We start from the raw sequence: 27,836 nt of genomic DNA, 5'->3' as shown, positions 1-27,836 counted from the left end.
CAGTGGCAGAGAGGCCCAGCCCAGGACACCTGAACACGGATTTGCTTGGACCTGCCTCTGCTCCTTGACCAGGGGTCTGGGACAAAGTCCTGGGCTGGTGCAGAGTTTGGTAAAAAAATAATTAAATTTTTTTTTTTTTCAAGTGAAAGCTCTGACTCAGGCCTTTTCCTGCTCCGAACAGCAACATCCTTGCTTAGGCCTGAACCGCAGAAGCTGCTCAGGGCTATCCATGGCCTTCCCATGGCCAATTTGAGTCTGTTCTGTGGCTCCAGGCCCTACTTGGACAGTCTTGTGGGTTCCAGGTGAGTGGGGTCCAGGGGAGCTCTGGGACTTGAGTATAGCTGGAAGAGGGGAGGCTCGGGGCCCCTCGATTGGTTAGTGTGTGTGTCCCTGTGCCCGCGGGGCAGATGAGGTATGCCTACTAGGGGATACCTACGGATCTGGTGTTACTGCAGCAGGGGGCTGTGATCATGTGACCAGAAGGGACAGAAATCCCACAACCACAGCCGCCTGCCCCAGGAGTATTCTCTGCTTGGGACAGGGCAGCCCAGTCCCCTGTGTCCCAGCTTCCTGCCATTTGCCTCCCTGAGAAGTGAGAAAGCCAGGCCTTCTGCTGCAAGGGGAGGGGGCTGCCCAACCAGCTGCCTGGGAGCCTCCAGTGACTCATCCGGGTGGGGGGTGTTTATGAGCAGCCGAAATGGCTGTAAAAGTGGCACCTCGGCTCACTTATGGCCTGGCCATCCCCTCCCCAGCCAGCCCCTTGCATTGAACAGCTTCCAGAGGGGCCAAGAACCTGGAAAGAGGTCTGGGATTGAGGCCTGGTGGAGGCTCAGCCTGGGGTCAGGGTTCAATCAGGGGTTAGAGATCAGACTGGGATAAGGATGCAGGGGTAAGGCGTGGAGGTTGAGCTAACTCTGGGGTCAGGGCTGAGGTTGGGATTCAGGCTGACTTTGGGACTAGGGTTGAGGAGAGGAAAGATGGGGGTAGGGGTGCTGTCTGTGGGCTAAGGCTCCCAGATAGCCTCCAGGCTAGGGCAAGGGGTTTTCTGAGGGAGTGAGGCCAGGCTGCAGAGGTCTCAGAGAGCCTTTGTTTTTCCTGTTTGAGTCTGGTGCCCACTCTGGCCCCAGGGTCTGTGTACCTTGGCCAGAGCCCTACTCATGGTGGCAGTGGCAGCAGTAGAGGCCTGTGAGCCCAGGGCTGCTGAACCGGAGTCCAGCCTCAGTTCTGAGCTCTGGACCGCCTTAGCCCCTCCTCCTAGGCCCCAGCCAGGGGGTCAAAGAGGGGGGTCCCTACGGGGACTTATACCCACTCGCCACCCCCAACCAGGTCTTTCCAGACACCATTGAAACTGACCTGAAACTGACCAGAAACTGACCCTGGGGCCCTGGGGCTTGCCTGTCAAAAAGGGTGGGCTGTGCTCTGCCAGGCACTAGGGTGCTACCAGTTAATGTGTGACACCCCCAACCCCCATGGTGGCACTTTAACCAGAGGCCTGGGGCTGATTTAGGGGGTCAGAAGCCCCACCCACAGTGGTGGAATGTCCAGCAGAAGTCTGGACTGAGGCACATGAGTTATAACTAAGGAAACACCCTTAAGGGGCCCAGAGCCCATTAGATCCTTCTCTGCAGCCCTATCCATAGCCCATCCTGGTCCTCCCAAGCACAAATACTGTTTGCCTCTCAATCTCAAGGTTGCTGGGGTCAGATCTGAGAAGGACCCCCTGCGTCAGCCGCTGCTCTACCCCTCAGTGCCTCCAATCCCTCCGTGAATGTTCTTTTCCTATCATCAAGGGCTGTGGGTCATCCAGTCATAAAACTTGGGATCGAATTGCTTAGAAACAGAGACATAAAACTTCTCTGAAGAACCTCAAGTGTTTTGAGGTGCCTGCTCTGGGCACCTGAGCCTCTCTGTTCCTGTTCCAGAAGAGCCCATGCATCATAGTGAGCAGCCCCCAAACCAGAGCGGCTTCACCCTCCCCAATAATGGGAGAGACAGAGACGCAAGGAGACAGAGATGGCCTTTATGTCAGGCAAAGAAGTATGATCCTGGAAGAGCAAACTACAAAGGCAAACGCAGGGGAGTGAGCACAGAAAGAGGGCCAGGAGTCTAGTGAACTAGAGAGTCACCTTTGGAGGAAACTGCCTCCAACAGAACGGTCCTTAAACACCAGGACGAGAAACTTGAGGGTAGTGGGCATGGAAGAGAGTATGGCCATAGAAATGTGAAGGAGACCGCTGTGGGTACAGTCTGGGAGACGGGTGAGTTTGAGCAGACGGAGAGACGGGTTGCCAGGAAAGTTGGCTCCAACTGGATTCCAGTAGCCTTAGGGCTTGTGCACTCTTTCACCTTGAAGAAAGGGGCTGACCCTGAGACATGGGGCCGGTCTGAGGGCTCTGAGGAGCTCGATTTCCACAGGCTGAGCCTGGGGAGCCCTCAGAGTCCATGGGTATCTGGGAAACCCAGAGAAACACCCACCCTCCGAGGCACTAAAACAGTAAAGTCAAAAGCGCCCTTTGAATCAGCTGGTCAGCTTCCCATTTTACAGATGAGGAAACTGAGGCTCAGACAGCAGGAGAGTCATCGTGTCCAGGATTACACAACTGGTAAGTGGCTGAGCTGGGGTTGCCACTTAGGGTCCCGACAGTCACATTAGCTTCCTCCTGAAGATCCCTAAAGCCCTCTGCTTCAGGCATCCCCCGCCTTCCCTGCACCTCAGCTTCCCCACCAGATACTTCGAGGTCGTAGGTTTGGAGTCCAAGGCCCCCTCCGCTGAGCCCGACTCTCGGGGGCTGGGCGGGTGCACATAAGCCCGACCCCCGCCTGGCCCCAGCCCCCAAAACCTCCTCCCGCCCTTTTCCCAAGTCGAGGGTCCCCAGTGCGCCAGAGCCGGCCAAGAGCTTTTGGGGGTGTGAAAGGGTGGGGGAGAGAGGCGGAGCCTCACGGTGGGGGGCCCAGCTGAGTCTAGGGTCTTGCAGCCTCTAGCCGCCCGGGGTGGAGTCAGGGGCGGAGCTACAGGGGCCCGGCCGGCGTCTGGATGGGTCTAGATTCGGAGAGACCGGGACCCCGGAGAGAAACTGGGGAGGGAGGGAAAGGGGTGTGAGCCAGAGACGCGGGCAGGGACGGGGGCGGGCCTAGGGCACAGCAAGCCGACCACTCGGGCGCTTCCTGAGCTGGGGGTCCGGGAGAGGGCGGGGCGGGCGGGAGGGCGGCGGCGGCGGCGGAGCCAGGCTCTGGGGCTGGCGGCCGAGCAGCCTCCCCGGGGATCCCGGTCCAGCCTGAGCGGGAGTCCTGCGGGCGGACAGACAGCGCTGCAGCCGGGGGCCCGCGGGGTACCGCCCGTGAAGAGGGCCTGTTTGCGCGGCTGAGGGCCCCTATTCACCGGCCCGGGCCGGACGATCAGAAAAAAAATAAATAACGTCTGTGCCTTCCCGGAGAGGAAAATGAAGCGGCGGCAGCGGCTCGCGCCACGTTCTTGGGCCCCGATGTCAGAGCTCCCAGCCCCGTCCCCTGCACACTCACATCCCGCCGCTGTGCGACCCCTGGCCGCGGCCTCTAGAGAATCGTCCCGGAGCAGGGGCCGCGGGCTCCGCTCCGCACACCCGCGTCGGAGACGGCGGAGCGGAGCGGGGGGCGGAGAGGCCCAGGGAGGGCGCGGGGGAGGGAAGAGGCGCCCGGGCCGCGGGGGGAGGGGGAGCGGCAGACGCCGAGGCGAGGGACGCGCGCGGCGGGCGGCGGCTCTGAGCGGCGGCCGGGCGGGGGGCGCTGGAGGCCAGGCCGGTCAGGGGGGATCCCAAGAGCTCCATGAAGTCCCCCCGGGGCCGCGGACGGGGCGCTGTCCTGGGGAGGCTGTCGGGGGATCCCCGACACCCATGGCTAGGCGGGGGCCGCGGCGGCGCGCTCGGAGTAAGTCGGGGTTGAGGGCCAGCAGCGAGGGGAGGGGGCTGGAGGTGGGGAGGGTAGACTCTCGGCCCGACCGGGGCGGGCGGGCTGGTTTGTCTCGGGTTCAGCGGCGCCTCTTCCGAACCCCGTGGAGCCGTCAGCCCCGCGCCGCTCGGCTCCGTGGCTTTTTTGGAAACTTGCAAATGTTTTCGTAGAGAGAAAAGGGGGAGGGGAAGGAAGGAGCGAGGGAGTGACCGAAACGGAGCTCGGGGCTGCTGGAGGAACGGAGGCCAAGGCCGGGGGAGCTAGAGATGGACTGACAGACAGGCAGACAGACCGAGCGTCCCGGCCGCAGGCGCGCTCTAGCGGCGCGGGCGCAGGCGGGGCTCCGGCCGAGGATGGAGAGGGAGTTGCCGGAGCCCGCCGCCGACTGGATGGGGTTCAGAGGGGCCGAGGGGCGAGGAGCTGGCGGCCTGATCCTCGAAGGGTTCAGCGTCGTTGCAAAGTTGGGCTAGAGTACCCAAGCTGCACGCCCTGAGCTGCGCAAAACGCGCCCCCCGCCCCGCCCCCCGACTTGCGCTAGCAGCGGAGCTAAAAATAACAGTCCCGTTGGCCCCCCGCAGACCGCGACCCCAACCCCTCCCCCGACCCCTCCCCCCACTGGGCGTGGGGGCAAAGCCACAGCTCCCAGTTCCCCAAAAGAAAAAAAAAGGAAAGAAAGAAAAGGCGGCGCGGGGTGGGGGTGGGGGTGGGGGGGGCGGGGGGCGGGCCGGGGGCGGGGGGCCCGGCCATATGGATGTGATTTCTCCGCTCGGAGGCAGACGGGCAGCTCCGCAGCTCTCGGCGCCCGCCCGCCGCCCGCCGCCCGCCCGGCCCCCGGCTGCCTCCCTTCCTCCCTCCCTCTCTCCCCTTTGCGCTCGCTCGCTAGCCCTCCGCGCATGGGCCCCGCGCCGGGCCCCGGGGCCTCGGGCCGCCGGGCCTCCGGGGTCCCCTAGGCCGTGGCGTGGGCGGGGCAGCCCGGCCTGACGCAGCTCTGTACCCCACCACCACCACCACCACCAGGGCCGGCGGCGGCGGCTGCCCCGAGGGACGGGGCCCTAGGCGGTGGCGATGGGGGCCGCCCGGATCGCGCCCGGCCTGGCGCTCTTGCTCTGCTGCCCGGTGCTGAGCTCCGCATACGCGCTGGTAAGTCACCCGCTCACACTCCTGGACAGGCTTCGGGCTTGCTCTGGGTCCCTGGAGGGGGGATGTGTGTCCAGGGCTCAGAGGCTTGAGTTCCCACCAATAGTCTGAACTTTGGGTGGGGGTCCCCTCCAGCCCGGCATCCTTGGTGCCTGCTGTCTGTGGGATGTCTGGACACTGGGCTGCAGATTGCCTATAAGCTTTCCTTATTTCTGAAGCCTGGGGTTGGGGTCCCAGGTCTGGAAATCTGTGTTTGGGGTTCTCCTGTCTTCTGCTTCTAAGAGCATCTCTGCCCTGTGTCCCCCTTGAAGATGACAGTGTGATCTAGCAGAAGACTGGGCTTTGGCCCTGACGTTGGATCCCACAGACTTTGCTCTGGGGGCCTGTGTTTTCTGCAAGTTTTGTTTGCAATCTGGGACGCAGGGCTGTTGGAATGAGGTCAGGGGGTAGGGTTCAGGAACCCCCCTCCAGTTTGCACCATTGCACGCACACACACATGCTTGCACTCATGTCCAGCTTCACCCAGACTGGAAGATGTCTGCCGAGGGAGGCGGGTATGGTGTGGTATATGGAGGAGGATGGAGGTCCCCTGAAGGAGACTGACCTCACAAAACACTTCCACAAGAGAAACTCCATCGGGTGCGTGAGGGGACCCATGTTGTACCCTCCTGAGAGCAGAGGCCAAGAAGGGACCAGAGGGAGAAGCGACAGAATAGGAGATGAGGTTAAACAGAAGAGAGAGACAGAGACAAAGAGGATGGGAGTGAGACCTCCCCAGGGCAGGAGTAGTAGATAGACCAAGAATAGCAAAGAAAAATAGGGAGAGACTGGCAGGGGCTGAGAGCTGGAGGCACGAAGCACGAGTACCCTCCTCATTCTGGACCAGGTCTGGGATGATTTCCTGGGGCGTCAGTCGGATCCCACAGCAGCCCTGTCTCGGGGGACCAGCCGTTGCTGAGGAGACTGTCCGCCTGTGCATCTGACTTCAAGGCCCCAGTTTCTCCCCCTCACCTCCCAGGTGCGGCTATTTGCCTTCTAGAGAGACAAGCGGGCGGCCCATTCCTTCCCGGCTTCCTGTCGACCGGGAGCCCCAGATGGGAAGGCGGGAGCTCTTAGAGTCCTCCAGTTCTGCCAAAGCCTGTGTAACCTTGTGCAATCGTTCTCTCCACCTCAGTTTTCCTATCTGTAAAAAGACACCAAGAAAGAAACATTTGCCTAAGAGTTCCCTGATCTGCAGCTGTCCTCTTCTCTGCTGGCTTTAACACATCCCATTCACTGTTGCCCATATCCACACAGCATGGCACCCCAAAGCCAGAGACATCACCCCATACAAGGATTTGTTGATGAGGAAACTGAGGTTCAGAGATGATCAGCACCCTGTGCAGGCGTGCTGCAAAACCCTAGTGAATGCCAAGGTCCAGAGCTATTTCCCAGCCTCCCCTCAGGCCAGGGTCACCTTTCCCAGGGCCCCTTCCAAGGTGTGTGAGCATAACCACTGTGCAGAGCCAGCCAGCGTGGTCTGTGGACATCCATGTGTGCAAGCAACTGTTGAGAAATAGACGGGGTCATGGGCGTGGGTGACCTGTGAGTATATCTGTGTCTCCAAGAGGGGCACAGTGGGACTCGGAGAGTGGTATTCTCTGGGTCTGTGAGTGCGAATATCCGAGTCCTTGTGTGAGTTCACGGGTGTCTGAGGCTGTAAGTCTGCACGTGACTTGCAGGAGCATGGTTGTGCATACGTGTGTGTTGTGTATTTGTGATCACACTTGCACCCAGGTCAGGTTTTTTTTTTTTTTTTTATTGAATAAATGCTTCTGTAGTGCTGTCTACTTACCAAACACTGTTCTAAGCACTTTACAATATTAGCTAGTTCAATCTTTTCAACAACCCTCTGAGAAAGGGTTCTGTTATTGTCTCCTTTAACTGACCTTCACACAACTGATAATGACCATTATTTGTTGCGTCTCCACCATGGTCAAGCCCTGTGCCTCCATGAGGGACCCATGGGGACCCACACTGATTTCCAGGGAAGCTGAGGCACATGCAAAGAATTTGCTTGGCTGAGCCCTGGCCCAAGGCTGAGGGTAGGGAAAGAGAAAGGATGCCAGGGCTGGGACCTTATTGGAACATCCGTGGCTGGCACACAGGACATGAGCACACTGAACCTTCCCTGGCTCTGGGGATAGAGGATATGGCCCGAGGGTTCCCCCAACAGCCTGTAGGCCCCCTGGGCTCAGCTGGAGCCAGCAAGAAACTCAGTCTGCCTACATCCTCTCCTACATCCAGTGGATATCGCTTCATCCTCAGCAGATAGCTTCCCATCACCAAACCTACATGCTGCCCACCCAACTGGCCCCAGCCCAGGGACCTCACAGTTGCAGGACCAAAAGGTCTCCCAGTGGGAGGATACTGGCTGTGGCCAGACTCAGCTGATCCATCTTGTGCCTTCCATCTTTTCTCTGCCAGAAAAGAGTAGCTGTAAGGTTGAGGGTCAGGTGAGGTGACATTTGGAGGAAGAGATGGGCCGGCAGATTTTGAGTGGGGGAGCGGGGAAAGGGTTGGTCTTGTCCTTGGGGATGCCTCACCCTACGGACACCCTCGGCATGCCCATTGTGAATTGGCCGAAGGTCGGCATTGTGGGGTTGGGAGGGGCAGGCTTAGAGTGTAGAGATATAACCTCAGGGTCAGACTCAGGAGAGGCGGTGGTGGGTGGGATTCCACAGAAGCACTCCCAGCATGCTCCAGGGTCAGCTAGCCAAGGGGCTCGCTTTTATAGACGGGGAGGAACTGACATGTATGGAACAGTGGCTGTCCCCAGATTCTGAGCTAGGAACTATCACAAGTCTTTTCTCATTCCATCTGTTCCTCCACCCATTTTATGGGAAAGGGCCCTGAGGGTCACACAGTGGGTCTGTGCTCCAGGTTGGATTTCAACTCGGGTCTTCAGACACCTGCGCTGAGCTTCTTCCTCCAAAGTAGGATGAGGGCTTGTGCTGGCAGGAGATCTCTATAACTCTCTCTGGTTTCCTTTTTCCTCTTTTTCTTTCTTCTTTCTTTCTAGTAGAATCCTCTGGCTATTTTCCTTTTATCTTCTTATTTTAATTTCCGAACTGTACTTGAATATGTTCTTTCTTCTTGAATAGAAGATTCAAGTAATACAGATTAAAGAGACGTTAACCTTGATTCCTCCCAAACTCCATTCTCCATTCTGGAGAAAAAACTTTTTTTTTTAAAACAGTCTGGGTGGGAGATGTCCTCCTAGAGCTTTTTCTCCAAAAAGGCCCCTTTGGTGTCCATACAAAGTAGATAGTTTTAGTCTGTTGTTCTCTGTTTGTTTTTTAGTAAATGATGGCAGTTTGTAGATAAGGGCTCTGCCATATGCATTTTCCTACTTAAAGGTGTATCTTGGAGACCTTCATGTCAGTAAATATAAATCTGTCTTTTTTAATGCTACATAGTATTCCCAAAGCCTGAGATTTATTAGCAGTCCCTTGGAATGTACATTTAGATCATTTCTGCATAATTTTCGAGTGTGTGTGTGTGTGAGAGAGAGAGATTTCAGATGGTGGCAGAGAAGCCCATTGAAATGCCCTCCTGTGTCCTTGTGCAACCATTTCCCTGTAGGATATTTCTAGATCCTGTCATTGCTGGGTCTGAGAACATGCATATTTTTTTTTTTACTTCAAGAGACATGGCCAAATGGCCCTCTAAAACGCCCGTGCGGGTTTATACTCTCGGCCCTAGGAGTGACCAACAGGTCTCTAACGCATACTCCCTGTTTCAGGGGATAGTCTGAAGATTCTTTCCTCACCTTTGCCATGGTGTCTCTTGTCATTTTAATGAGAATGACATGAAAAATGGTGTCTCTTGTCATGTTAATTTGCTAACGACCAGTGAGCCTCTGGACTTGTACATTGGTTTATGGTCCATCTTCTAAGAGCTTGCTCAGAGCCATTACCCTGTTTGTATGGGTTATTTGTCTCTTTTTTTGGTATTGATTTGTTGAAGCTTTTTATATCACCTGCCCTTAAACACCCCTGCCCCTCCACCCGCAGCTCTGGGAGCGCCTGTGGACAGAGCAGGAGGAGGGGGCTGAACCCTCCCGGGAATTTGGGTTTTCTTCGGAATGTTTTAATGAGGCGTCAAGAGGCCTCCCCCAGATTCCTGTTGTGGGCCTTCTGGGGACACTCCCTGGTCCGGCCACCACATCAGGAAGGCAGCTCTTTCAGAAAGTCCCCAGGAAAAAGAAAGGGTGGGGTGGGGGTTTGCAGATGCCAGAAATTGTCTGCAAAATACAGTGCGACTGGGAGAGGGTGCGGAGTTTTGCTCAGATTCTCAGAGACATCAGAAACCTCCAAACCTTTCAGAACCCCCAGCTCTGGAACCTGCCTTGTGCAGAAGTGAGACTTGGAAGGATTCTATCTTGCTGACCACCTTATGGTTAGGCTAGTTCATACCATCCTTTTGGGCCTCGCTCCCCTAGCCCAGGTAGAGGCTGCCTGTGAAGATCCACCGGGTCCTAGCAGCCAACTCTGCCACCCCAGGCTCCATCCCACTGCCTGCCCTGAAGGCGTCCACGTTGGCCAGGATGAGAGGCGTCACAGTGCCTCCCCCCAGCCCCTCCCAGCCCCGAACACAGGCAGCCTGTTCAGGAAGGCCAGGCGAGGGGGAGGAAAAGTCAGCACTTGTCAGCGGTGGCGTGGCGGGGCAGGAGTGTCCCCGGCAGGGAACCCGTCCCAGCCTGCTCTGGCCAGCCAGACAGACGGAGGGCAGCAAGGGGCAGGGAGCAGTCCCCAGCCAGCTGGCATGGGGGACATCGAGGGGTGCCAGCACAGGTCCCAGTAGTGGAACCTGGAGAAGAGGTGCAGGAAGGCCAGGAGGTCACCAGGGGGTCTCCTGTTAGCCAAGGTTTTCTCCTTGTGGCTTTTCTGGAGGTGCGAACTCCCCTTCCTCCTAATGTATGAGTGAGCAGCTGTCCTCTGCCCAGTGAGAGCTGAGCGGAAGCTGCCATCACCAACAAACACCATTACCATCTGATCACCTCCACGTCTATCTGCATCCCCAAATTACCTCTGTGGATGCTGCTTTAGGTGCTCTGCAAAGAGGCTCTTGCTTGACACAGTGAAAGATACAATCCAGAAAGGCTCCAAGAAGAACTGGTATTGAGGCTGACTCTAGCGGATCTATGCGGCGGGGCACCTCCTCCTTTCTTTCCCATGCTCTAGAGTTGCTGCTGCTTCGGTATCAAGCAGACCTTAGCTCTGCTCCTGGCCGTCTTCTTTCTAACTGTGCTGTCAGCCTCAGTGGCCGCATCTGTAAGACGGAGTGGTAGTGGAAGGTGGAGGAGAGGTGGTTAAAGCTCCAGGGGCAGGGGTGGGTGCCAGCCTGCAGAGGGGCTGTCTTGGGGTGGGAGACACTGGCCACGCCCAGTGATGAACAGCAGGTAGATCTGCTTTCTCTGGAGGTGACCAAGAAGCCAGCAGCTGCCTGCCCCCCAGGGGACCAAGCTGACCCTAGGCAGAGGGATGGGTGAGATAACCCAAAAGGTCATCCTGAGGCAGGTACCATCAGTAGAGGAGCCTCTCTCCCAGAGACAGGGGTGTCAGCAGCTGAAGAAGGATCCCTTGTATTTCCTCTTTCATTTTGCCTGGAGGAGGAGAATTGTAGGCCTGTCTGGGATCACAGACAGCAAATGTGTGGAATTTGGCAGTTAGGAGAGGGGCCGAGAGGAGCAGCCCTCATTTGGTCAGTGGCATGGAGCTGGCTCTCCACCATCCGCACCATCACACCTCCATCGCCATCACCAGCCTCCACATCGCCCCGCTCCCTGTCTGCATGTCCAGCCCTACTGCCACCATCCCTGCCTTCCCAGCTCCAGTACCATCCTCCATGGGGTTGCCCCGGGAGCCGAGTTAGAAGGAGCCGCTTGCCCCCACCCCTCGGCAGGAGGGGTACTGAGCAGATGGCTTTTCTCTCCCTGTCAGCTTCTGAACTCAGGAAATGAGAAACACATCCGGGCTTCTTGACCACACATTACCCTCTCCCTGAGACAGCAGCTTCTATGTTTGTAAATAACATACTGGCTTTCAGCCCCGCTCTGCACCCTGCCTGGAGCCCCAAAGATACCAACTCTGGGCTCCCAGGCCACCTCTCTCCCTGCCTGTTCACAAACTGCAGATCAGGCACATGTGTGCACCCAGGAAGGTTCCTTGTGGAGCGTGGAACGCGGGGAGAGTGCTGTAGCCAAGCCCTACCGTGGTCAGGTCAGGGGAAGTCAGCCCTAACCCAAGACCCTAGGAGGGGCGTGGGAGGAGGGGGGATTCGGGACACCTGTCACCAGGGCTCAGTGACCCTATCAGTAGTGCGTATGGATTAACTGCCCCCTGGCCATGACGCAGCCCCCGGCCCGTCAGTTCTCACCAGTGAGACCCAGGATTGCACACTCTCTGGATCTAAAATGATGTAAGTCTGAGTCCTCCTTACCAGGAGCCAGGCCAAGGAGACCTGAACTCTGCAGGGGGAAAGGGGCTGGTTGGGGAGGACGCAGTGGATGGAGTGGCCAGGCCAGGAGGAGAATCAGAGCTATCAGCATTTTCTGCATCTGTCCCAGGAGATACGACCTCCTCACTCAGAGCAGAAGCAGAGTGTGGGGGGGGTCTGGCAGTGACCTGGAATCTTAGTGTGAGTCCAGGGTGGATCCAGAAATCCACATCTGGAGTTGTTGGAATGCCTTTCACCCCCAAAGCTTGCCAGGCACACCTCAGCCTGCAGGCTGTCCTATACTCCCCCTTCCCAATCCTCCCTGGAACCCCATCCCCGGCCCGTGCCCCTCGCTGTGGCCCCCTGGACCCAGTCATCTACTCAACCTCCCATCTCTCTGGGTCCCCAGCCTGCGGGTGCCCACGGCGTCCCGCAGCACAGGGGTGCCTAAGCGGACTCGGAAAGCCACGACTTAGTGATGCTGCTGACCTGGTAGCAGTGGTAGCCACCAGCTTTCCATGGGCTCCACCTCCACCAAACTTTCCATGCAGTGCCTCATTTAACCCTCACACCAGCCCTGTTATTTATTTATTTTTATCCTGGGCAGCACTGCACAGCTTGTGGAATCTTAGTCCCCCAACCAGGGATCGAACCCGTGCCCCTGCAGTGGAAGTGCAGAGTCTTAACCACTGGACCGCCAGGGAAGTGCCCGAAACACCCCACTTATTGTCCTGATTTTACAGGTGGAAAGCTGAGGCACACGGGTTAAACTGTACCGAAGATCTAAAGCCAGTTGGTGGTGGAGGCGGGATTCAAGGTCCAGTGCTGGTGGCAGAATCTCCTTAGATGAGGAGGGGGTGCAGGTGCAGGGAGACATGATGGGCATGCCCCAGGCCGGGGTGCTGCGCTCTAAAGCAAGCGGGAATGCACTTGAGGTAGGGCTGCCCTCCGTTCCTTGGGAAAGTACCTTCTTTATATGTATATATATTTGGCTGCACGAGGTCTTAGTAGTGGCATGCAGGATTTTTAGTTGTGCCCTGTGGGATCTAGTTCCCCAACCAGGGGTCAAACCCAGATCCTCTGCATTAGGAGCAGAGTCCTAGCCACTGGACCACCCGGGAAGTCCTGAAAGTGCTTTCTTGACTGATGTGAATTCTTCTTGCTGCACTGGCAGTTCTGCTGTGATTGGGTGACAGACAAATGGGTCATACAGTTTAGGGAGGCCAGAGATGGTGCCCCCGACCTTGTGGGTGAAGGAATCTGGGGGCTATCTGATGCCTGAAGCACATACCCTCCCCCTTCCTGGGCATCCCCAGACCCACCGGGAAATGATAGTTTAGGGCAGAGAATGTGCCTCCTCTTGGCCACAGAGAGAGTGCAGTAGGTAGAGGCTGAGCAGATGCGTTGGGCCTGTGAGAGGGTTGGGACTGAGATCCTGGTCCTCACCCAGCTGCACACCTGTCTGTCTGTCAGTCTGCCAAACGGGCAGTTTTCAACCCACGAGTGCCTGCCTGCCTTTAGTCCAGGGCACCAGCTGTGACATTCAGTCACATCAGCAGGCTGCTCTGTCGGTGGAGAGGGCCGGTGTGCCAGGCTTTCCCCAAGACTGGTGGAAGTCTGTCAGCCCCTCGGGAGGTTTCCATCAGCTGGGGGAAAAAAAAAAGAAAAAGTATGGTGAGTATCTGTTCGTCTTGAAAGAGCTAAAGGTGAACAGAAGGAGAAGGGGTGGTGCAGAAGGGGGCTGAGGGAGTAAGAATAAGATACAGGAAAGATGGTCCTGACAGTGGTTATGGGGCTGGTGTCCATGATGGTGCTCACGTTGCCTTTGGTGGTTATGGTGCTGGTGAGGGCGGTGATGGCAATGGTGGCGGCGATGGTCGTGATGTTCTACCAGCTGTGACGGTGCTGGTGGTGGCTATGCCGGTGTTAATAGTGGTTAGAGCTCATGGTGGCGGTGGTATTGGTGGGGGGGGGGGTGGTTGTGTTGGTGTTGGTGGTCAAGGTGATGATGGTGCTAGCTGACAGAGGTTCCAGTTGCAATAATGGAAATGGCGGTGAAAGGGTGCTGTCGTGGGGCTGGGATCAGACCCCTCAGCAGCCTGGGTCCGCAATGCCAGAGGCACAGAGAGAACCTCAGGTTAGTCTGGGAGCTCCCTGGATTAGGGCAGACCGGAGTTGCCTCCCTCAAACCCCAGTTCTCAGGGTCACTTCTGCCCTGGTCTGCTCAGTCAGAGCTGGAGGTGGGGAAAGTGAGAGGAGCTGTAGGGGCCAGCAGCAAACACTGAGGATCTCTCCAGCCCTTCCTGGGTACTGGGTCCAGCTGAGGTCTCAGGGTCCAACTCAGATGCCAGTGATACGCGTGCAAAAGCATGGATACCCACAGACATACAGGCTGATGAGCAACCGTTATCATACACTCGCAGACGCGCACACGCGGACCTTTGCCCAGAAACACCTTCAGACACTCAGGCTCACGTCCCAGATGTGCACGCTGGAGATCCCCACCTGAGAATATACAGAGATAGGGGCACACGCAAGTGCACACATCGCCAGACGGCGTGTGCGCGGCCACCTAAGGATGTACAGCCACGCACGCGCACGCGCGAAGACGCGCACGCGCCTCCGCTAAGTGAAACCAGCAGAACCCACGTCCGACCGAGCCAATTGGAGACTCCTTGGCTCTAGAAACCCTTGCTGCTGCCACCAAGAGACTCGGTCAATTAACTTCTCCCTGCAGCGGGCTCCCTGACCCGCCCGGCCGGCCGGCCCGCCCCCTAGCGCGGGTACCCGCCCCTTCCCCGGCCGCCGCCTCCCTCCCCCGCCTCCTCTGGGCTCTCCCGCCCTGCAAAGCTCCGCGCAGGCTGGAAGGACCCGGCCCTGCCGGGGGACGTCTGAATGGATGCAGCTCCGCCGCTGAAGGTCTAAGAGAACCAGGCTCTGCCCTGTGGAGTCTGAGGGGTCACAGCCCAGCTCTGGGTCTGAGTGGTCTCGTGGGACCCATCCCCCAGTTCTGGGACTCTTAGGGACGCGGCCCTGTCTTGGAGGGTGAAGGTGGGGTCTGAGGGGATGCTTTAACCTATTGTGGTCCCTCCTGGCAGTGGCGGGGCTGGGGCACAGAGTTGTTCCCAGGGCAGCTGCCTTTAACCCTCTGACTCCCAGCCCTAAGTCAGGGAAACAGAGGCTCAGAGTGAGTCCCACCCTCACTCCCCCTTGCCATGATGCTCTCGTTTCCATCCTTAAAATACTGCCAGTGAATCTAGCGGGTGGCAGCCAGTACCCAGGGTGTGCATGTTGGAAGGAAAGGAAGGGCATCCCGGGCAGAGGGGAGAGCAGGAACCGAGGTCTGGCCACATCATCAGAACACAGGGTCTACAGGGATGGAGGAAAGCTTCCAGATAAGCTATTGATGGGGGTGACTCCCACCCACAGCCTGCATGCGAGTGCCCTGCCCAACCCAGACCACTTGCCGGCAGTTTCTCCATCCCTCCCTCCTGGGACCTCAAGGGCGGGAGGGGCCGAGGCACTCTCCATTCACGGGGAAAGCACGGACTGGGGAGAGGGCCAGGATGGAAATCGGTGACTCCTAAGGTCCCGAGGGCACTAGGACTTGCAGGAATCCAGGCCCCTCGTTTGTTTCCCCAGAGTTCGCCACCCCTTACCCATCCCCTCCCTACCCAGGGTCCCCAACAGAGGCAAGATCCGGTGAGCATCCATCCTGGGACATTCCATCCCTTTCCCACGCACCCTTGGGGAACAGACTGGACAGCAGCTATCAGAGGCTGCCTTCTATGGGGTTACTATCGGGCAAGTGGGGGACAGCCCCCCTTCCTTCCCCTTTTTTCCCTCTGGTAGGTCAGGCCGTTCCCCTCGAAGCCAAGGCTGCCTGTCTGTAAAATGGAGCTACATGAGGTGGATTCCCCACATTCTTTTGTGTGTGCCTCTGTGTGTGTGTGTCTGTGTGTGTGTGTGTGTGTGTGTCCCTCAAGGAGGCTGGGATAGCTGTGGCGTCCGCCACTCTGTGGGGAAGTGCTGTCTGCAATCTGACCTTCCGCTCGGTAGGTGGATGCAGATGACGTCATGACCAAAGAGGAGCAGATCTTCCTGTTGCACCGCGCCCAGGCCCAGTGTGAGAAGCGGCTCAAAGAAGTCCTGCAGAGGCCAGGTGGGGGCGGGCCCGAAGGAGGGTCTGTGGGCAAGGGCAGGAGACACAGAGGGGCCAGAGGAAGGTGGGCGCCCAGGAGGCAAAAGCGGGTGGTGCCAAGGGAGGACGGGTCCAGGTAAAGGGGGCCAGGCCACAGTGAGGACCAAAAGTTGGGTGAGTAAGGTGAATTGAAAGTCAGCAGGTTCAGAGATGCTCTGAGCCTCCCCTCCCAGGGCCGGGATAGGAGGGCATGAAGGCAGCTACAGTCTGAATCATCTCTAACGCGTAGATATGGTGAGGCCCACCAGGATCAGGAGCGCTGGAGTGAGCCAAGACTGCCTCCTAGAGGAAGGAGCAGTAGCCAGTGCAGGTCCAGAAGCGTGAACAGGTCTTTGAAAGAGCGCCCCCCCCCCCACCCCGCCCCGGGCAAGGCAGGGTGTCCAGGGTCAGGAGAATGGGGCTGGAAGGGAAGGAGAGTAGAGGAATATGGATGGGTATCCATGTCAGTCATGGTCACTGTCCAGTAGAGGGCTCCTGAAAGGGTAAGAACGCTCCCTCCTACCAACACAGCATCTCCAGGGGACCCCGGCCACAGTCAAACTGGGAGGGGCAGTCACCTGACCTCACAGCTCCTGCCCCAGTCTCAAGCTGGTCTCTTCCTTGAGTCCATTTCCTGAAAGTGGAAATGGGGCTTCATGAGCAACCAGCCAGCCTCTGACTTCTGTCTGATGAATCCCCTCGACCTGGAAGAGACCCAGACCCCACCTGATTGGCGGTGGCAAGAGCAGCTTCCTCCCCTGCACTGGCCCTCAGACCCCTGGGAGAGGGTGGTGATGTACACCCCGGATGCAAGCGCACAGTGACATCCGCTGGAGCCCACAGCCCTCGCTCCCAGTCACAGGACTCACATGGTCTCTGCTGTCAGATTTCTGCCTACATTGGGCCCACCAGTGGCTCCCTGGTCCCCTGCCCCAGTCACATCAGGGGCTGGGAGGGTCTGAACCCAGCCCTCTTTCTGGTTGTAGAAGTCTGGAGGCACCCCCCCTCTGCTGTCTCTGTTTAACCTTGGAGGCCTTCCCTTCTCACTCCATCTCATCTTGCTACCCACACACTACTGATGCCCCCAGGTTTAGGTGGATTTGAAAATGGGCACAGCCACTCTATCTCAGCCCAGGGTGTCTGCAATTAGCATCCCATTGTTGCCACAAAACCTGACATAGGAGGGCCAGGAGGCTGCAGCTGAAGGTCAGATAAGGAAGAAGACTTTTCAGTGAGGAAGAGAGACCTCAGACATCAAGCAGAGGGAAAGGCCAGGTCCCATCTGAGATAGAGAGGCTCCAGGGTCCCTTGTGGAAGGTGTGGACCCCTAATTTGGGTACCCCAGGGCAGGGGTTGGGGTAGGTGGGCTCATCGGCCATCTCTTGACATCTGCACACTCTTGCTCTTGTTTTTTATACCACCTGCTACTAGACCCACAGGGGCGCTCTGGCCAGACTTCATTTTTGCTCTTTAACCTCTCTGCTGACATAACCACACGGTCTGCGCTTGCCATGCGCCCCCTGGTGGGCTTTGGCTACAGGTGCTGAATCAGACAACACTGCTGCACGCCTTTACTGCTCAAACCACTAGTTGATCCCACACCTGATTGGCGTTCACTCCCCTTTGAGCCCCTTGGGACAGTCTACATGCCTCCTGATTACTTCTGTACCTGGCAAGCACTTTGCTGTTTGTAAGGCACGTCTCTACCTGTCGTCAGGCTGGGTGTCAGCAGCGCAGGGGACAACCCCCACTGTGTGGAGGGGGAGTCCAAGGCAGGAGGGGACCCTGGGTCTCCTGCAGTAGCAGCATTGTTGACAGCCATAACTGCCCTGATTTCTCCAGCCGACATAATGGAATCAGACAAAGGATGGGCATCCGCGTCCACATCAGGGAAGCCCAAGAAAGAGAAGGCATCTGGGAAGCTCCACCCTGAGTCCGAGGAGGACAAGGAGGTGCCCACTGGCAGCAGGCCCCGAGGTACGTCTGTGCTTCCCTGCAACCATCTGACGGCTCTGCCACCTTCATGTGATGTCATGCTCCTTGGCTCTTGGAGGAAGGGAGGTGCTGGGAGGAGATGGAGCGGAGGGAGCAGGCAAGCTGGATGGACTTGGACCCCGAGAGGTGGGCAGAGAACTTGTCCCACACACCTCAGGGGTAGACCCTGGGTTATGGCCCCTCCCATGGAGAGAGATGACAGAGAACTCAGGAAAGAGAGGAGCAGGGAGCGACGTGGAGACATAGAGACAAATAAAGAGAGGCAGGGGGAGATGGGACCAAGAGGCACTGGGACGGGGACTCAATATGTCAGAGGAGGTGCATCAAGACACACAGTGGGGTGGGACAGAGGGGGGCGCAGGACAGGAAGGTGGCTGTGAAGGGGTGGGGCCAGAAGGGGGAGGAGGAGGAGGGCAGAAGAGAAGAGAGGGAGGGACATGCGGGCTGCATTGTCCCTGGGGGAGGTAAGGAGAGACAAACGTGGAACCCAGGCTGCAGCCACAGGGCCGGTTTGAACCGGCTGGGTGGGCAGCAGATTCCAGATGGGCCACATCTGGGAGGCTGTGGTCACCCTGTGGCTCCCCAGGGATCAGAGGGAATTGTAGGCCTGGCTAGGCGGGGCTGGGAATATGGTGCCCAGGACAGAGAGTCTTTCACCAAGCCAGGGTGGGTCTGGCCATCAAGGCAACCTTCCAGGGTGGCTGGAGAGTCCTGTGGTTGGAGCCCTGCAGGGGGAGAGAGGGGAGAGAAGGGAGCTGGGGGTGGGAAGTGGAAAATTCAGAGGCTGGAGTCTTTCCAAGGTCACTTAGTGTCTCTGCTGTGAGGCTGGAGCCCCAAAGTGGGATGTGTCGCCCTGCCTTGAATCCCACAATTAGCACTTATGGATTTGGGGGATTATATGTCCCTCCATGAGTGGTCACCAGACTCTGAGAACAGGTGCTCGGGGCGAGGCTCGGGTAGTGGTGGAAGTGCATATCAATCCCAATTCCCCAGTGAAGGAACTGAAGTGCCAAGAAGGTGGACACCTTCATGAGGTGGGCAGCTCTTCAGGAGTCCAGCTGGCACTGGAAATGAGAGTTCCTGCCTCCAGGCCATGGTCCTTGGGCATGGATCACTCTGGAAGCATTCTCAGCTGAGAGTTACTCTGGGACTTGCCCTTCTCCAGGGACACCTGGAAGGTGGGACCTAGAACAGAGAACAAAGAGGGAGGCCTGGCCAGGGGCTGAGAACTTGAGGAGGGCAGGGCCCTGGGCTGTATGCCCTTGGCAGATCACTCGCCTCTCTTGGCCTCTGCTAGCCAATCTAGAAAATGGGGCCACTGCCAACACCCGCACGGAGGGGCGATAGTGAATTCTATGAGGCCAGGGGGTGGAGGGCACAGTCAGGAGTCAAAGCTCAATACATTCTCTCCAGAACACTCCAAGCCTGAGTTCTCCAGTCTTCGGGTGCACCCTGAAGGAGCCAGTGACCACAGGTGGGTTTATTCCTCTGGGTCACCAACCGTGGATCTGACAGGTGTCCTCCACCTTTTTCTGTCTGTGTCTGTGGGTACAGGGCGCCCCTGCCTGCCGGAGTGGGACCACATTCTTTGCTGGCCGATGGGGGCTCCAGGGGAGGTGGTAGCCATGCCCTGTCCCGACTACATTTACGACTTCAATCACAAAGGTAAGGCAGGCTGGAGTCGGGTTGGGGACCGCGGGCACCGTCAGGACTTGGAGCCCAGGGGTTCAGGGCGTCCAGACCTGACTGCCCTGACGCCCCCTGCGGACCTGCAGGCCATGCCTACCGCCGCTGTGACCGCAATGGCAGCTGGGAGCTGGTGCCGGGGCACAACCGCACGTGGGCCAACTACAGCGAGTGCGTCAAGTTCCTGACCAATGAGACGCGCGAACGGGTGCGAGCCTTTCCCCCGTCACCTGACCCGGATCAGGCTACCGGACCACCAACCGCCCCCCCCCCCGTGACCTCTGACCTAGTCCTGACTCTAGTCCCAGGGCTCTGACGGTAACTCCCCCCTGCGCAGGAGGTGTTTGACCGCCTGGGCATGATCTACACCGTGGGCTACTCCGTCTCACTGGCATCTCTCACCGTGGCGGTCCTCATCCTGGCCTACTTTAGGTGGGCGGGGCGAGGAGTGGGGCGGGGGTCAGTGGCGAGGGGACGTGGGCGGGGCCGAGGGGAGACAGTGGGCGTGGCCAAGGGCAGACAGTGGGCGTGGCCAAGGGCATGGTTGGGTGGGGCCGAAGAAGGGGGCCTCCCTACCCCTCCGTGTACCCCCTGCCCGCCCAGCGCGCGCCCCGGCGCTCTCCCACCCACCGTGCTGTCGCGCGCCCTGCAGGAGGCTGCACTGCACACGCAATTACATCCACATGCATCTGTTCCTGTCCTTCATGCTTCGCGCCGTGAGCATCTTCGTCAAGGACGCGGTTCTCTACTCGGGCACCGCCCTCGACGAGGCTGAGCGCCTCACGGAGGAAGAGCTGCGCGCCATCGCCCAGGCACCGCCGCCGCCCGCCGCCGCCGCCGGCTACGTGAGTGCCACCCTCCGGCGGCCCGCGCCCGCCCGCCCGGGGCCCCTCGCCACCGCCCGCCTCGCGGGAGCCCCACGCACCCTCGCCCTCACCTGTCTCCTGCGACCACGCGTGCCCTTCGGGCGGCTCATACCCACCCTTTGCATCCTTCCAACCCCTGTTGCCTAGGGCTTTGTGAATTCCCTCCCCGCGCACCCTGCACTTTCATCAACTCTCCTGCCTCGGCCCAGGCCCCCAACCACCCCACTTCTCCATGATCCCCGCGTCCCCACCACTGTCCTGAGTGTCCTCCTGTCTTCTCAGCACACACTCCTCGGCCCCTGCCCTTAGTAGAGCTTGTCCGATCTTAGCAGCATCCCCTAGCACTACCCGCCCTCGGTCCCTCCCAGCCCTCCCCAGATGCAGGCCCTGCGCTCTGGCTAACATCAGCTGGTCTCCTAGGTGGGCTGCCGGGTGGCTGTGACCGTCTTCCTTTACTTCCTGGCCACCAACTACTACTGGATTCTGGTGGAGGGGCTGTATCTGCATAGCCTCATCTTCATGGCCTTCTTCTCAGAGAAGAAGTACCTCTGGGGCTTCACAGTCTTCGGCTGGGGTACGCAGGCACACGGGCAGGGTGGGACCATGGACGGCAGGGTCAGAGAGTGCCACTGAGGGGAAGACACCCACAGGGCACGTCCTGGGCTGGATGTGGGGCAGTAGATGCCCCACAGGTTGACCCCCCGCCCCCGCCCCAGGCTCAGGGAACAGGACTTGGCCAGAGGTTCTCTTGGGGTTGGCTCAGCCTGAAGTTGGGGCTCTCCTGGAGGCAGGTTCACCTGGAGTTGAGGCTCAGGTCAGGAGAGGGAAGGGCAGGCAATTTTCAGGTCAAGACTCCACTCAGAATAAGAGTGGGCCTTGGGTCAGAGGTCAGCGTGGGGCTGGAGTTGGAAGGCAGCTATGCTCATCACTGTATCACCAGTACTGGAGCTGGGATCCGGAACCCTCCCTCCACCCTGAGTCCCATTTCTCCCCCATTCCCCACACTGTGTGGAGCTATGTAGGCCTCTGCCACCCCGTGCACAGGGTTCGTGGACCAGAACTGCAGGCCCTGGCTCTATAGCATCCTCTGGGCTTCGACAGCCCCTCTGCAGAATGGTGGCTGGGGCTCTGCCCTCCTCCCCCGACGGGCTTCGGGATCAAGTTACCGATAATTGTCCATTATTGTTGGCAGCTCCGGAGCTTGGCCGCGCTCCGGGGCAACTGGCCAGACTGCAGAGGGGCAGGCTGGGTGGGTGGAGCCCTCCCTGCATTCAGCACCTCAGGGCCCTCAGATCGATAGTCCTAGCTTCCCTGCCTCTTGGTGGACACTCTGACCTTGACCTCACCCGTGGCAAGTTCCAGAGTTGCAGGCTGACGCAGGCTCTGGGGTAGAAGGTGTCCACACACAGATAGGGGAACACACAGCACTTTGTGGTGCAGGGACATCACAGCTCTTTTCCTTTCCCAAACCCTGCCCCTCCCAAGGGTGCACCAGCCCTAGAATGAAGTGGGAGGGGGTGGAGAGTGGGGAATGGGGCTCCTTCCTAGAGCAAAACTCACTCAGAAGTACCACGTACCATCTGAACTGGCTCGGGCCTAGGCACACTGAGATTCCTCTGTAGCCCCTGGATCAAGAACCCTCACACTATCCAACCTCATCCATGGGGACTTTTCAAAGCTGGGGGGATGCTGGAACAGAAAACCCCTGATTGTAAGCTCCCCTCCATAGGGAGCCCCCAGCCCAGAACAGCACCCTTTAGGGGAGGGGAGGGCAGAATGGACTGGGTGTGGATAAATTAGTGATCCCTTATTTCACCAAGTGCCCAACAGGAGTGCATGGTACAAGATACGGAGCCACGATGAGGGCAGAGGACTGAACTGGGTCCTGGGGGCTGGAGCCCTGAGGGGGGGCTGTGGGGACCGCAGGGCAGCACATGTAAGAGCGGGGCTGTGTCCCCGAGCAGCCCGTGTGCCCAGGGGGAGAGGGGTCAGGGGCAATGGGGGGCTAAGCTGGGGTCACCAGGGATGAGGGGAATGGCCCAGGAGGTGGACTGAGGAGCGAGACGTAGTGGACTGCAGCTACAGCCCCTCACACCCTGTCCTGCTCTTCCCACAGGTCTGCCTGCCATCTTCGTGGCTGTGTGGGTCGGTGTGAGAGCTACCCTGGCCAACACTGGGTAGGTCCAGGTGGACAAGGGGGCAGGAGGCTGGGACACAGGCCAGAGACACCCCTGGTACCCTCTTCCTCCGAGGACCGTATGAGGGGCGCCTCCTGTCCCCTGGCCCTGAGCGGCCCCGGTTCCAGGAGTTTTCAGCCCAGCTTCAAGCTGGGTGCCAACTAAAGGTCACCAGTGGCCACCGCAGAAGGGGCTCTGTGGGTGGCCTCGGGCCCGAGCACATGCCCACTCCCCTGTCCTGTGCTCTGGGGCGGGGGCGTGCAGCTGATGTCAGAGCCGCCCTGGAGCCTCCTTGTGGGGGATGTGGGGGCTGATGGCCTCGATCTTCTCAGGTGTTGGGATCTCAGCTCCGGGAACAAGAAATGGATCATCCAGGTGCCCATCCTGGCCTCTATTGTGGTGAGCAGGGGGCCTCAGGGCTGGGCGGGAGTGTAGACCCTGGGTCCCAGTGATCAGCCCCTGATGAGGACCTATAGGGGTTCCCCTGGACCCCAAGGTTAGAGCCACAATGCTAGTGAGGCAGCTGACCCCCACCCCAGTCCACACGGGGAACCAAGGACCTCAGGAGCCACATGGGGACACGCTTTGGCAGAGCAGACCCTGGGCGGGGCTGTGGGTCCCAGAGTCCTCGCCCCTCCCTGCTGGGGCTGCGGCCTCAAGACGCATGCAGCCCTGCCTCCCTCCCGCAGCTCAACTTCATCCTCTTCATCAACATCGTCCGGGTTCTGGCCACCAAGCTGCGGGAGACCAACGCTGGCCGGTGTGACACGCGGCAGCAGTACCGGTGAGCCACGCCCGCCGTGCCTAGCCGCCTCAGCGCCCGGGGGTCGCTGACGCCCAGCACCACGTCCAAAAGCAGGCAGAGACCCCAGGGCTGAGCCTGGCTCAAGGAAGGGCGCAGCTCCTGACTCCCCGGCTGGCCCTGCCGGCCGTGACGGGATCTTGCCTGGCTTCTGGGGGCACCCCCAAGCCAGCCTGGGCCACTTGCTGCCAGGTCCCTGCACCCGAGCTGGGGTCTGTGAGGGCAGCACAAACCCAGCCCTCTCCTCAGAGAAGCCGGTCACAGAGAGTCTGAGAGACAGGTGGGCAGTGGGTGGGCATGAGAAGGTGGACGTTTGGCTGAAACCTGAGGAGGGTCAATGGGATGAGGAAGGGGAGCGCCAGCAGAGTGACCAGCAGGTGCAGGGACAGGGCCACATGACTTACGGTCCGCTCTGGGACACCTCAAAATCAAGGGGCCCTATTCACACTTTGCTGAGACAACAAAGTGTCACTGGCTTAGGTGAACTGGGCCGTCCCCCACTACCCACGGCTGCCAGAGCTCCGGGCCTTTTAGTGGCTTCTGGAGCCTGGGGCTGGCAGGTCGAGGTGCACAGGGCCTGTTGAGGCCGAAGTGACTCCACCCTGACCCGCCTGCCCCACTGGCCCAGGAAGCTGCTCAAATCCACACTGGTGCTCATGCCGCTCTTTGGCGTCCACTACATCGTCTTCATGGCCACGCCGTACACCGAGGTCTCAGGGACGCTCTGGCAAGTCCAGATGCACTACGAGATGCTCTTCAACTCCTTCCAGGTATGCAGCCCTGTCTGAGGGTGGGAGGGACGGGTGGGGCGGGGAAGGCCGCTTTCACCCTCTCCGAATGCCTCTCTGGGCCCTGACTCACCACCCTCTCTCCACAGGGATTTTTTGTTGCCATCATATACTGTTTCTGCAATGGCGAGGTAAGCGGTGGGCCAGACTGGGGCGAGACGGGGAGGATGCAGGAGTTCCAGGGGCCAGGGGTGGGGTAGGGTGGGGTGGAGGGAGCTCCCTGGCGATCCAGCGGTTAGGATTCTGTGCTTCCACTGCAGGGGGCCTGGGTTCGATCACTGGTCAGGGAACTAAGGCGTGTGGTGTGCCCCAAAATCTAAAAATTAAAAAAAAAAATTAAAGAATAAAAAAAGGAGTGCCAGGGGCTGCCCAAGTCCTGTCCTTTCATTCTCCTGCCTGGTTCTTACTTTGTTCCTCCAAGAACATCCCCAAGGACATTATGAAGGCAGAGAGAAGTCTTTCCAGATGATTCAGGCTCAGGATGTGTGGGCACAGTCAAGCGTTTTCTCAACCCCACGGTTGAATTGTCTGTCATCCAGTTTGAACACTCAGCCACCCTTGGGGTTATTTGAGCCTTCTACATTCTGGGTGTGTCCATTGCCTGCCGCCAGGCACCATGTTCTGAGAATGACGGGATTTTTCTTGGCCTTGAAATTAGGGGCAGGGGTGCGGGCACCGCTGGGTTTGGGGACATGTGGCAGAAGGGTTTGGGGCACACCTGACTGCTTGCCCTCCTACTGCCGCCCCAGGTACAGGCTGAGATCAAGAAATCCTGGAGCCGCTGGACACTGGCACTGGACTTCAAGCGCAAGGCACGCAGCGGGAGCAGCAGCTACAGCTACGGTCCGATGGTGTCTCACACGAGTGTGACCAACGTGGGGCCCCGCACGGGACTGGGCCTGCCCCTCAGCCCCCGCCTGCTGCCCGCGGCCGCCACCAACAGCCACCCGCCGCTGCCCGGCCACACCAAGTCAGGGTCCCCGGCTCCACAGGCCACACCGCCTGCCGTGGCCGCTCCTAAGGAAGATGGATTCCTCAACGGCTCCTGCTCGGGGCTGGATGAGGAGGCCTGTGCGCCAGAGAGGCCACCTGTCCTGCTGCAGGAGGAGTGGGAGACAGTCATGTGATCAGGGACCCGAGGGTTGGACCTGTGGACGTGAGGGTGGACAGGCGGACCAAGAGACGGGTTGTTGGACGGTTGCCCACTCAGGGCTGGGGCTGGGAGGACAAAACAGGAAAAAAAAAAAAAAAAGAAGAAAAGGGAAAAGGAAGCAGTGTCTGGCTTCCTGAGGTCTGAACTGGGGACTCATTGCAGGAGGGAAGGGGCTGGGAGCCATGGGGGAGTTCTTGGTCTCATCTCAGGAGCAGGGTCTGGGAACCGCGGGCCAGCCCCTGGGGTGTCAGGGCACAGGGGGCAGAAAGGGCCTGGAAGAGGCCACTGTCTAAGCCTAGAGAAGCTCTGGCCCCCAGTCTCTGTCACCCAGCACTGACAGCAGATCCCTTGGGTCCCTGGCCACGTCCCCAAGCCTTGGGCCCTGCTACAGGGCCCCTTCCTGCCAGTCTAGTGGCCACTCTATGCCCTTTGGAGGCTGGGGCATGCAGGGAGCCCTTCAAACGTGACCCCCCCCAGCCCTGACCCTGGACCTGACACCCCTCTAGCCACCAGACAGAGGGTGCAGGAGCAGTGCCAAGGCCATTGGGTGAAAAGTGGGCTGGGGTCCATGCTCTGGCTCAGGAACTGTGGGGGTTGCAGAAGCCAGGGCTCTGAGCCCAGAGGCTGGCTGGCGTGGGCGTCCGGGTTGGTGTCAGGGAGACTCCACACACCCACTCACTATGGATCCAGTGTGGCCATTAGCATCCCCACCTGACACCCATCCACCACATTGCCCCTCAGCCCCTGCCGCCCGCCCCGTCTTGGGCTCTAGAATGGCACAGGCTCTGCTCGGCCTGACAGTCTGAGAAATGACCTGACTGCATCTCCACCCTATGTTCTGACCAGAGCAAGCTTCTTGCTCAGACCCGAAGATGGCCCTGCCTCTGGGTCTGTGCACAAGCTGGTGCCCCCGCCTAGTCCACCCTTTTTCTTATCTCCAGCTCCAGTCTTGTTCTTGTCCATGGGCTCAGCATCTGGGGCGTGCTCCCTATCTCTCATCCCCACTTCTGCTTTCCCCCACCATCAAGGGCTAGGAGAGAGGTCATGAGGCTACCACCAGAAACTCAGGTGTTGGGTGCTCTGAGCGGCCTCAGGTCCGGCCTGCCTGCCCATCTAGATGGAAGGGAAGGACAAACAACTGTCCAAAGGTCTGGTGCACCCATGGAGTTCCTGGTGCATCTGTGGAGTTCCATTTGCTTGGAATGGTGTGAGAGGCATAGGGCAGGACCTAAAGGCCACTGAGTCACCAGGCTGAGCATCAAGGACTCCTATGAATGCTGGGAGCCACTGGACGTTCTGGAGGGAGAGCAACAAGGTCTGAGCAACGTGCTGCAGTGTCGGGGCCCGAGGAGGTTACACAGGGGTCAGGGAAGAGGTTGCCTTGTTGGGGGCTGGTGGCTGGGTGGGGGGGTGGGGAAGGGCTGAGAGGTACTGCTGATAGGAAGGGCCCTGGATGAGGTACTAGCTGGCGGAAGGAGACCTAAGCATGACAGAAGCTCCATTCCCGCCCCCTGTCCCCCGGGGATTATGATGCCCCCCCCAACTTACAGGGCTTAGCCATGGGACCTCCAGATCACTGGGCCTTCAGGGCAACTCACCCCACCCACCCCACAGGCACACTTACTCACCCCCCAACTGGCTGGGCCTCAGGGCCCCATCTTCCAGCCCAGATTCCTCAGGAGGCTTCTGAAGTACAGTCCACAAGACCTCCTCACCCCAAAACACTCACACTGGGTACCTCTAGGTCAGAACCTTGTTTCCCTTCAGATGGGCTCCACAGAGTGGAGCCTCCCCTCAGACTCCCCTCAGATTTCCTCTAGAACAGGGGTTGTTAGCCTCTCCACAGACTGGGGACCTCTTCTAACCCATGACGGGGCTGTGCTTACCCGTCAGACTGGACACCCCGGGACAGGGCTGTGTTCCTCTTTTCCGTTGTTCACACCACGCCCCACCCCCAACAGACGGCCACCCCCCAAAACAAGGTTGCGCTCGCCCCCTCAGACTTGTTACCACTGACCCTTTAGATGACCCCCCCAAGTGCTTTGAGCTTTTCCTTTGGACCAAATGCCCCTGAGACGTGCTGGGTACCCCCTCAGGTTGGTATCCCCACACAGGGCCAGGTTCCCTCGTATCCTCCTGAATACCTCCTTCCTCAGGACTTTCGCACCCAGGACAAAGCCAGGCCACCTCCTCCGGACTGAGCACAATTTTCCTCCTCAACCGGATGTCCAGGATAGAACTGGACTTCTGACATCAGTCTAAGCTCCTAGTCCAGGACAAGGTCCCCTCCCCTAGACCTGGAGCTCCTGGGCCAGGGCTGGCCTCCCCGCTCAGAGGGGCCCTGAGCCCCGCCTGAGCCATCCAGGTGTTGGCAGAGGAAGTGGGAGCCCTCAGAGGGCCTGGCAGGCTGTCAGGACCCTGTTTGCCTTGAACAGGGGCTGGAGCCAGGTGGTCATTTCTCCCTTCAAGGCCGCGTAGCCCGGCCAAGCCGCAGGGAACACGTAAACAGCAGCCGAGCCGGGCAGCAGGCGGGCAGGGCCGAGGATGCCAGGAGACCCTGACTCGTCAAGTCTCCTCGGCCACGGTGTCTGGGCACCTCATGGGCTGCGCTGGACTCCGATTAGGGCCAGTAATAGATGGGCTGCAGC

At 59.2% G+C, this 27,836-nt stretch overlaps 1 protein-coding gene across 6 annotated transcripts; it reads left to right on the top strand.

Moving 5' to 3' along the window:
- The first annotated feature begins 155 nt into the window (after positions 1–155).
- PTH1R (parathyroid hormone 1 receptor) lies at positions 156–25,313 on the top strand. Of its 6 annotated transcripts, XM_065933850.1 has the most exons (16): positions 156–302; positions 2,546–2,603; positions 4,942–5,064; positions 15,601–15,703; positions 17,564–17,698; positions 19,271–19,381; positions 19,492–19,610; positions 19,740–19,834; positions 20,055–20,247; positions 20,689–20,842; positions 22,385–22,445; positions 22,778–22,844; positions 23,135–23,229; positions 23,876–24,017; positions 24,125–24,166; positions 24,785–25,313. In XM_065933850.1, exons 3-16 carry the CDS (start codon positions 4,990–4,992, stop codon positions 25,160–25,162), a joined length of 1,770 nt encoding a protein of 589 aa, XP_065789922.1. In that variant the 5' UTR covers positions 156–302; positions 2,546–2,603; positions 4,942–4,989; the 3' UTR covers positions 25,163–25,313. The 6 variants fall into 6 exon arrangements, with proteins under 6 accessions (XP_065789922.1, XP_065789925.1, XP_065789926.1 ...); XM_065933853.1 differs by lacking the exon at positions 4,942–5,064 and having other exon boundaries at positions 158–302; positions 24,785–25,312; XM_065933851.1 differs by lacking the exon at positions 156–302 and having other exon boundaries at positions 2,531–2,603.
- The last annotated feature ends 2,523 nt before the right edge of the window (positions 25,314–27,836 follow it).

Source organism: Muntiacus reevesi, chromosome 4 (genome assembly GCF_963930625.1).
Source record: "Muntiacus reevesi chromosome 4, mMunRee1.1, whole genome shotgun sequence".
Taxonomy (NCBI): domain Eukaryota; kingdom Metazoa; phylum Chordata; class Mammalia; order Artiodactyla; family Cervidae; genus Muntiacus; species Muntiacus reevesi.
Note: the sequence above shows the minus strand (reverse complement) of the source record. Positions and strands in the feature narration are given on the sequence as shown.